Source organism: Neoarius graeffei, chromosome 10 (genome assembly GCF_027579695.1).
Source record: "Neoarius graeffei isolate fNeoGra1 chromosome 10, fNeoGra1.pri, whole genome shotgun sequence".
In the NCBI taxonomy this organism is placed as follows: domain Eukaryota; kingdom Metazoa; phylum Chordata; class Actinopteri; order Siluriformes; family Ariidae; genus Neoarius; species Neoarius graeffei.
The window spans coordinates 77,766,700-77,776,408 of NC_083578.1; the positions used below are offsets into that span (position 1 = coordinate 77,766,700).

The 9,709-nt window shown below is 43.1% G+C and overlaps 1 protein-coding gene across 1 annotated transcript in view; it reads left to right on the top strand.

The window, feature by feature from the left end:
- The first annotated feature begins 5,822 nt into the window (after nucleotides 1-5,822).
- The window catches only part of LOC132893556 (fibrinogen C domain-containing protein 1-like), a 193,467-nt gene continuing 189,580 nt past the window's right edge, over nucleotides 5,823-9,709 (top strand). Inside the window, exon 1 of the mRNA XM_060932748.1 lies at nucleotides 5,823-5,940. Within this exon, the coding sequence (XP_060788731.1) occupies nucleotides 5,823-5,940 (118 nt within the window). The remainder of the gene's footprint in view (nucleotides 5,941-9,709) is intronic.

Here is a 9,709-nt window from a genome sequence, read left to right on the forward strand (position 1 = left end):
ATTGATGCAGTATGTGGTTTGGCATTGTCATGTTGGAAAATGCAAGGTCTTCCCTGAAAGAGACGTCGTCTGGATGGGAGCATATGTTGCTCTAGAACCTGGATATACCTTTCAACATTGATGGTGTCTTTCCAGATGTGTAAGCTGCCCATGCCACACGCACTAATGCAACCCCATACCATCAGAGATGCAGGCTTCTGAACTGAGTGCTGATAACAACTTGGGTCGTCCTTCTCCTCTTTAGTCCGAATGACATGGCGTCCCTGATTTCCATATAGAACTTAAAATTTTGATTCATCTGACCACAGAACAGTTTTCCACTTTTCCACAGTCCATTTTAAATGAGCCTTGGCCCAGAGAAGACGTCTGCGCTTCTGGATGATGTTTAGATACGGCTTCTTCTTTGAACTATAGAGTTTTAGCTGGCAACGGTGGCTGGCACGGTGAATTGTGTTCACAGATAATGTTCTCTGGAAATATTCCTGAGCCCATTTTGTGATTTTCAACACAGAAGCATGCCTGTATGTGATGCAGTGCCGTCTAAGGGCCCGAAGATCACAGGCACCCAGTATGGTTTTCCGGCCTTGACCCTTACGCACAGAGATTCTTCCAGATTCTCTGAATCTTTTGATGATATTATGCACTGTAGATGATGATATGTTCAAACTCTTTGCAATTTTACACTGTCGAACTCCTTTCTGATATTGCTCCACTATTTGTCAGTGCAGAATTAGGGGGATTGGTGATCCTCTTCCCATCTTTACTTCTGAGAGCCGCTGCCACTCCAAGATGCTCTTTTTATACCCAGTCATGTTAATGACCTATTGCCAATTGACCTAATGAGTTGCAATTTGGTCCTCCAGCTGTTCCTTTTTTGTACCTTTAACTTTTCCAGCCTCTTATTGCCCCTGTCCCAACTTTTTTGAGATGTGTTGCTGTCATGAAATTTCAAATGAGCCAATATTTGGCATGAAATTTCAAAATGTCTCACTTTCAACATTTGATATGTTGTCTATGTTCTATTGTGAATACAATATCAGTTTTTGAGATTTGTAAATTATTGCATTCTGTTTTTATTTACAATTTGTACTTTGTCCCAACTTTTTTGGAATCGGGGTTGTAGAATGACGAAGATAACTGCTGTATTGTCAGCTGGTGTGTGTGTGTGTGTGTGTGTGTGTGTTATTCTGTGTATAACAACATAAATATCAGTACAGCCACTTTGTCAGAGTCTCTCACACACACCTCTCCTCAGCAAGTCCTGTGACCGACTGAGAACGGCACGAAGCGACAGGAAGTGACATCACTGATAGGTCAAAGGTCACACAATAAAAACAAAGTTAACTAAATAAAGGCACCCCATAAAAAAATATACAAAAACAAATATATACATTAAAATCAACAACAAAATGTGAACAAAAGAGGAAAATGGATTTTTGGTGAAATTAAAAAAACTATTTACTGAGTACATCAGTTACACTATGTTATACTGTACATTGGACAATATTACAACTAATAGTACATTTATTAAAGGGATCCTCCAGCGGATTGATTTTCAAACTTATTTTATGTAAAATTGGTAATAGATTTCAAAAATCAAACTTTCATTTTCGGAAACCAAATAGTTTTTGAGAAAAATGCACTTTTTTAGAATCCTTGATGGGCTTCCTGTGGTAGTGACGTATACGATGATGCCAAGTAGTGGTTGCTTGCAACAGCTTCAGTCGCCTCAGTGTGTTTTTGGTATGAAATCTCTACCAAGTTTATGTTTTAGTATAGCTTTACCGTTCCAATTCGAACCAGAATATCATTAAGATGAAATAGTGGATTACGAAACTGATTCTGAGTAATCCTCTTATCTGGAGTGTAGTAGACCGTACCTGAAGCTCAATCGAATGCTCCGTCTCTTGATCTGTTAGTGATTGTTCTTCAACGTCAGTGTTTTCTTAGGCTACGTTTACATTAGACCGTATCTGTCTCGTTTTCTTCGCGGATGCACTGTCCGTTTACATTAAAACGCCTGGAAACGCCGGGAAACGGGAATCCGCCAGCGTCCACGTATTCAATCCAGATTGTGTCAGCTCCGGTGCTGTGTAAACATTCAGAATACGCAGATACGCTGTGCTGAGCTCTAGCTGGCGTCTCATTGGACAACGTCACTGTGACATCCACCTTCCTGATTCGCTGGCGTTGGTCATGTGACGCGACTACTGAAAAACAGCGCGGACTTCCGCCTTGTATCACCTTTCATTAAAGAGTATAAAAGTATGAAAATCCTGCAAATACTGATGCAAATACTGCCCATTGTGTAGTTATGATTGTCTTTAGGCTTGCCATCCTTCCACTTGCAAGTGGTAAGTGATATGCACTGGGATCACACACACAGCGGCTCAGTCCCGAATCACAGCTTGTTCACTTCACTTGCGTGCTCTGTGAGCTGCGCAGGGCCGGAGTGCGCACCCTCCAGAGGGCACTCGCTGTTCAGGGCGGAGTGATTTGGAGCGCAGGATGCCTGCGGAGCCGAGCGTATCCGTGTATTGGTGTTGCTGTGTGCACACAAATCGTGTATTGGTGTTGCTGTGTGCACACTAATCGTTTTAAAAACGTTAATCTGATGATCCGCTGATACGGTCTAATGTAAACATGGGCTTAGTCACCCGTATTTTATTCCAGTATACACTGAAGAACCTACAACACATCGGAATACCGTTTACAATTCACCTGGTAAGACACCGATAATATACTACAAAGAATCATGGTAGAACAAAGTCGAAACTAACCTCTCGGTATTGTTATCTCTCTTGACATTCAACATTGCATGAGCGGACTTTTGGAGTTGAATGATGGATAAATATTGTTGGCACGGCATCGTCCTTTAGCTTTCTATTAATTCTATAAGTTTCCATTAATCTTGCTTTTAATTTTATTGAATCATTGACACCAAGATGATGCAAAATGTTCGGAACATAAGTAGGGCACCACAGGCAGGCAAGCTGTTTTGAGGTCTTCTGATGGCGTGAATCCATTTCTTGCGAATAATCAGGCAATTCTGGCCAGGTAAACGGTGAAAAGATATCTTCTTGTCTTTCTTTTTAGCATCATTGTGGCGTTTATATGTTACACAATGAGGCATACTTATTTAAAAACTGATGAATCTGGTAAAAATACTTGTAAAATGAAAAAAAAAACCTACAACATAAACAGAAAATATAAACAGCTGAGTTGCTCCAAGTGACCACTACCTGACATCATCACATACATCACTACCACAGGAAGTGCATCTGGTATTTTTTAAAAATGCATTTTTCTTGAAAACTATTCGGTCTCCAAAAATCAAAGTTTGATTTTTGAAATCTATGACTAATTTTACATGAAATAAATTTGAAAATCAATCCACTGGAGGATCCCTTTAATAATTTTTCCATAACACATCTCCAATTATGAAGGATTGCAGATGAATAAAGGTAATTTAGTGTGAAAAAACCATGTCCAGTGTCAGAAGAAGACCTCATTTAATTCCCAATATGTGTCCTTTAAAATAAGGTGCGATTCTTCACCAAGTGCCTGGTGGTAACTAGGGTTGGGAACCGAAACTTCGTTCAACAATTAGAACCAAAATGCCAAGTACTGGGTAAAAATTGGACACTCCTGATTCGCATAATTGGACACTCCTGCTTCACAAAAAAAAAAAGTCTTCATTTTCACTAAAACATAAAAAATAGACTTTCGATTCATTTAATATGACCTGTTTGGGGCTTGTGAAGTAAGCTTATCATTCAAAGTGCTCTCTATTTGGACAAAAATAAATATATAAAACAATGAAAGTAATTGACATGGTAGAATTTTAAAGAAAATATGGACTGTTGTTCAGAGAAAGTTGGATTTAAAGTTATGCTCTAAAACTTGTTTAAAAAATACTCGTGTTTCTCCTACATTGAATATGTTGCTTGATATGGTGGCTCTACAAAAAGCAATTTGACTACCAAAATGTTCCAGAAGTGCCTGCGTTTTTGCCCTCATGAAAAAAAAAAAAAATCCAGAGTCTATGATGCCCCCACATCTGATTTGCATAGTGGAACTCTTTTTAGTGCTTTTTATGATGTAATAACTCTCTTTTATTCAGTCACATTTTTCTACCTCATATCATTTCAGTGCTCAGTGATTTTTCATTTTCTATTTTTGTAAAAGAAAGCAAAAAACTGCTGCAGTGGCAGGTTTTTTCCACTTCTGTGGCCTGAAAGTAATTTCCCAAAATGGGTTAATTATTAACAAAACATGTTTTTATATGTCTAAGATATATTTCAGTAAATCCCCAAATTATAGAACAATGAAAATGTAAAATGTAAGTGTAACAGTTTCGAGGGTCTTGGGAAATGAGGAAATTGGAGACAGGCTTGACAACTCAAGGTGCGTTTTATTTTTCTTCACCTTCACTATTCAGTGGCTTCACTCTGTTCTATGTACGCACGCACGCACACAAAAACACCCACCTACCCACCACACATGGCGTTGGATTGCTCTGCTCTCTCGCTCTAGTTACTCTCTCTCTCCTTTCGAAGCTTTTCTTCTGCAAGAACACAAGACACACACAAATAAAATGCCAGTAATGAGACACAGGTGAAACTCGTTTCCTGTTATCTGCCAGTTGTACCTGACTCCTCGCTGCCCACAGCTGATGCTCGATCATGCCCCCGCTGCCACATACCTCCACAGCCTGACTCAGGCCAGGAGCCGTCCGGCCTGCAGCTGACGCCTCCCCCCAAGTAGGAGAGGTAATACACCACCACCATCTGTGCCCCTGGCCTGTGGACCACCTCAAACTAACAGTTAACAGGGAGTGATCTGCATAGTGTATTCCTTCATGCGTTGGAGCCACTGGAGTGGAGTGTGTTGGGAACAGAGAGTGAAAGGGCATCCCAGTAGTTAGTATAGTAGAGGGAGGACTGCCCATTTGATGGCCAGACACTTCTTTTCAATTGTGCTGTACTTTGCTGTACTTGTGGCTGATGTACAGCACGGGGCACTCCTCCCCCTCCACCACCTGGGACAAAGTGGTCCCCAGCCCTCTGTCCAACAGGTCAATCTGTAAGACAAAAGGGGGTGAAAAGTCAGGTGAATGCAACAATGGGCCCCTCATAAAATTGCTTTAACCTGGGTAACAGCCCCTTTGCACGGTTCCATCCACTGAACTGGATCTGATGCCTCTTTTGTAGTGAGGTAGGTCATTGGGCTGGTGACATCCAAAAAAATTAGATACAAACCTTTTGTAATAGCCGGTCAGACCCAGAAACCGCCTTACCTCCTTTTTTGGTCTTGGGTTTTGGGCCTTTGACAGGTTCAGGGAGTGGGATTTGGCGGAATTGGCCCCTGCTTCCATGGTGCAGGGAAAATGGAGGGGTGAAAAGATACAGGGAGAGAGAGAGAGAGAGAGAGATAAGGGGCAGGGGTGCCTGCTCCAGGAAGCACTGCCAGATGGTCTTCCCCCAGCCAGACTGCCTCCTCCAGTGACATCATGTGGTGGCACTGGACCCAGGATGACATTCGGTCCAGCAGCCAAACGACAAACTGCTCCAGTATCATTCAGTCATTGATGTCATTGGCATTGCACTCTTCTGTTAGCCGCCACCATTGGTGGGCGAAGGCCAATGGGTGGCTGATCTCACTGTATGCCAGCTCACGTAAGTGCTGGCGATTTTGTTCCAGGGTGCGGCCGACCTGCTGCAGATTAACCTGCTTCAGGTCCAGGTACTCCAGCAGATTGGCGGCTGGGAGCTGTTGAGCCGTGAGGTGGGCTTCCCTCAACAGGAGTGGCAATAGGCGGAATGCTCACTGCAAAGTTGGCCACGAACTTGCTTCGGCAACGTGCTCAAACAGATCCAGAAAGGGTCATCCTGCAGACCCATCCTGAGCAACAGAATGTGGGGTTTGGCCGCAGCATTTGTGGGAGCAGATGCTGGAGTACCCACTAGTGGTATCTTGCTCTGGATCACCTGCTGGTCCTCTGGCTGGGCCTGAAATAAATAAAATGCCAGTCATCAGACACAGGTGAAACTCAGCACATGTTACCTGCTGGTTGTACCTGACTCCTCGCTGCCTGCAGCCAACGTTCAATCATGCCCCCGCTGTCACAGTAAGCCTGTCTATGTCAATGCTCTACACCTCCAGGGAGACATGCACAAAAATAGGTATTAAACTATAGTTTCTACAGAGATTTTTGTACCTTTAGTACTTTTATTTTTCACCTTTGCAAGGCAATGCAGTGTGCATTGAGGTTACAGAAGTAATTAAGCATTAAACATTAAGGACCATTATTGTAGAATCAGTGGCGGATTTAGCAAATTGGGGGCCCCAGGCGAAGGTATGTATGGGGCCCCCCTCATCCGATCCGAAACAAAAAAAAATGTACCGACTGCATGGTGGATAGGCAGGTAAAGCCTATAGGGAAGTAAAGGTTGGAGAGGAGAAAAAAACCATTCCCCTTTAAACCCTGCATGCACTTCTTTACTCCAAAATGAAGATGGAAAGCAGAGAACACGCAAAGTGTAGCACTACACAAACTAATAGTCATGATGGAACCCAACAGAGAATAAGATTTCAGATAACATCTGTCTTTGCCAAAAGGCCAGGAAAACCAGCACTGTATTTTTTTTTAAAGATCAGAACATTTCAAACATTCTATAAATAAAACTATGTACATGGTTGTGTGTGTGTGTGAGTGAGTGAGTGAGTGAGTGAGTGAGTGAGTGAGTGTGTGTGTGTGAGTGAGTTAGTGTGTGTGTGTGTGAGTGAGTTAGTGTGTGTGTGAGTGAGTTAGTGTGTGTGTGTGAGTGAGTTAGTGTGTGTGAGTGAGTTTGTGTGTGTGAGTGAGTTAGTGTTTGTGTGTATGTGTGATTGAGTTTGTGTGTGTGTGTGTGTGTGTGTGAGTGAGTGAGTTAGTGTGTGTGTGTGTGTGTGTGTGTGTGTGTGTGTGTGTGTGTGTGTGTGTGTGTGAGTGAGTTAGTGTGTGTGTGTGTGTGAGTGAGTTAGTGTGTGTATGTGTGAGTGAGTTAGTGTTTGTGTGTGTATGTGTGAGTGAGTTAGTGTTTGTGTGTGTATGTGTGTGAGTTAGTGTTTGTGTGTGTGTGTGTGTGTGTGTGTGTGTGTGTGTGTGTGTGTGTGTGTGTGTGTGTGTGAGTTAGTGTTTGTGTGTATGTGTGAGTAAGTTAGTGTTTGTGTGTATGTGTGAGTGAGTTAGTGTTTGTGTGTATGTGTGAGTGAGTTAGTGTTTGTGTGTGTATGTGTGAGTGAGTTAGTGTTTGTGTGTGTATGTGTGTGAGTTAGTGTTTGTGTGTGTGTGTGTGAGTTAGTGTTTGTGTGTATGTGTGAGTAAGTTAGTGTTTGTGTGTATGTGTGAGTGAGTTAGTGTTTGTGTGTATGTGTGAGTGAGTTAGTGTTTGTGTGTGTATGTGTGAGTGAGTTAGTGTGTGTGTGTGTGTGTGTGTGTGTGTGTGTGTGTGTGTGTGTGAGTGAGTTAGTGTTTGTGTGTGTGAGAGAGTTAGTGTTTGTGTGTGTATGTGTGAGTGAGTTAGTGTGTGCGTGTGTATGTGTGAGTGAGTGAGTTAGTGTTTGTGTGTGTGAGAGAGTTAGTGTTTGTGTGTGTATGTGTGAGTGAGTTAGTGTGTGCGTGTGTATGTGTGAGTGAGTGAGTTAGTGTTTGTGTGTGTGAGAGTGAGTGAGTTTGTGTGTGTGAGTGAGTTAGTGTTTGTGTGTGTAGGTGTGAGTGAGTTAGTGTGTGTGTGTGTGTGTGTGTGTGTGTGAGTGAGTTAGTGTGTGTGTGTATGTGTGAGTAAGTTAGTGTTTGTGTGTATGTGTGAGTGAGTTAGTGTTTGTGTGTGTGAGTGAGTTAGTGTTTGTGTGTGTATGTGTGAGTGAGTTAGTGTTTGTGTGTGTATGTGTGAGTGAGTTAGTGTTTGTGTGTGTATGTGTGTGAGTTAGTGTTTGTGTGTGTGTGTGTGAGTTAGTGTTTGTGTGTATGTGTGAGTAAGTTAGTGTTTGTGTGTATGTGTGAGTGAGTTAGTGTTTGTGTGTATGTGTGAGTGAGTTAGTGTTTGTGTGTGTATGTGTGAGTGAGTTAGTGTGTGTGTGTGTGTGTGTGTGTGTGTGTGTGTGTGTGTGTGTGTGTGTGTGTGTGAGTGAGTTAGTGTTTGTGTGTGTGAGAGAGTTAGTGTTTGTGTGTGTATGTGTGAGTGAGTTAGTGTGTGCGTGTGTATGTGTGAGTGAGTGAGTTAGTGTTTGTGTGTGTGAGAGAGTTAGTGTTTGTGTGTGTATGTGTGAGTGAGTTAGTGTGTGCGTGTGTATGTGTGAGTGAGTGAGTTAGTGTTTGTGTGTGTGAGAGAGTTAGTGTTTGTGTGTGTATGTGTGAGTGAGTTAGTGTGTGCGTGTGTATGTGTGAGTGAGTGAGTTAGTGTTTGTGTGTGTGAGAGTGAGTGAGTTTGTGTGTGTGAGTGAGTTAGTGTTTGTGTGTGTAGGTGTGAGTGAGTTAGTGTGTGTGTGTGTGTGTGTGTGTGTGTGTGTGTGTGTGTGTGTGTGTGTGTGTGTGAGTGAGTTAGTGTTTGTGTGTGTGAGAGAGTTAGTGTTTGTGTGTGTAGGTGTGAGTGAGTTAGTGTGTGTGTGTGTGTGTGAGTGAGTTAGTGTTTGTGTGTGTGAGAGAGTTAGTGTTTGTGTGTGTGAGAGTGAGTGAGTTTGTGTGTGTGAGTGAGTTAGTGTTTGTGTGTGTAGGTGTGAGTGAGTTAGTGTGTGTGTGCGTGTGTGTGTGTGTGTGTGTGTGTGTATGTGTGAGTTAGTGTTTGTGTGTGTGAGTGAGTTAGTGTTTGTGTGTGTGAGAGTGAGTGAGTTTGTGTGTGTGAGTTAGTTAGTGTTTGTGTGTGTATGTGTGAGTGAGTTGGGCCCAATCCCAATTCTAATTTCTACCCCTCCCCCTCCCCCTTCCCCTCCTCCTTCCCCTTGGCCCTTCCCCTTGAAACTGAGCTACAAGGGATAGGGCTTGAAATTCAACCCTTACGTATTGGGATAGCCCTTCAACGATCGCATACGTCATCACGTACCTCCGTCAGCGTTTACGTTAGCAAAACGCGACCAAATGCGTCATTGGCTGCGACCAGCCGCTACAGTCAGAGCCAGAGGCAGAACCAGAAATCTCTGCTGGCAGGGTGTGATTTGTTAACTAACACCACTGAATGGGATATCTTTGGCGCTTCGTGCACCACATCCGACAGAATGAGGTGTCAGAACACTCATGTAAACAATAAAAGCGAGAATAACAGAACAAAACGTACGCAGTAAAGCAACCGAAAACAAGACTCACTCCCAAAGCTTTTTAGCAGCAGCTTGGATTTCAGAAATCGCTGCTCATTCTCAGCTCGAAAGCGAATCAAGCGGCGTGTTTCCTCTGGATAACAACTTAAAACACGTAAATAATGGAGAAAATACATTTATGACAATCTTTCGCCACGGGAACCGCCATCTTTCTGAAATCCGCATGAAATCTCGCTGAAATCCGCATGGCATTGTGGGAAATCACTCAAACCCCTTCGTTCGGAGTCAGCTCCAGGAAAATCTCCGTTTGGAGGGGTACAGAAGCCCTACCCCTTCCCCTACCCCTCCGCGTTAACTGGGATTGGGATACCCCTACCCCTTCACGTGAACGCGCAAAATGGAGGGGAAGGGCCAA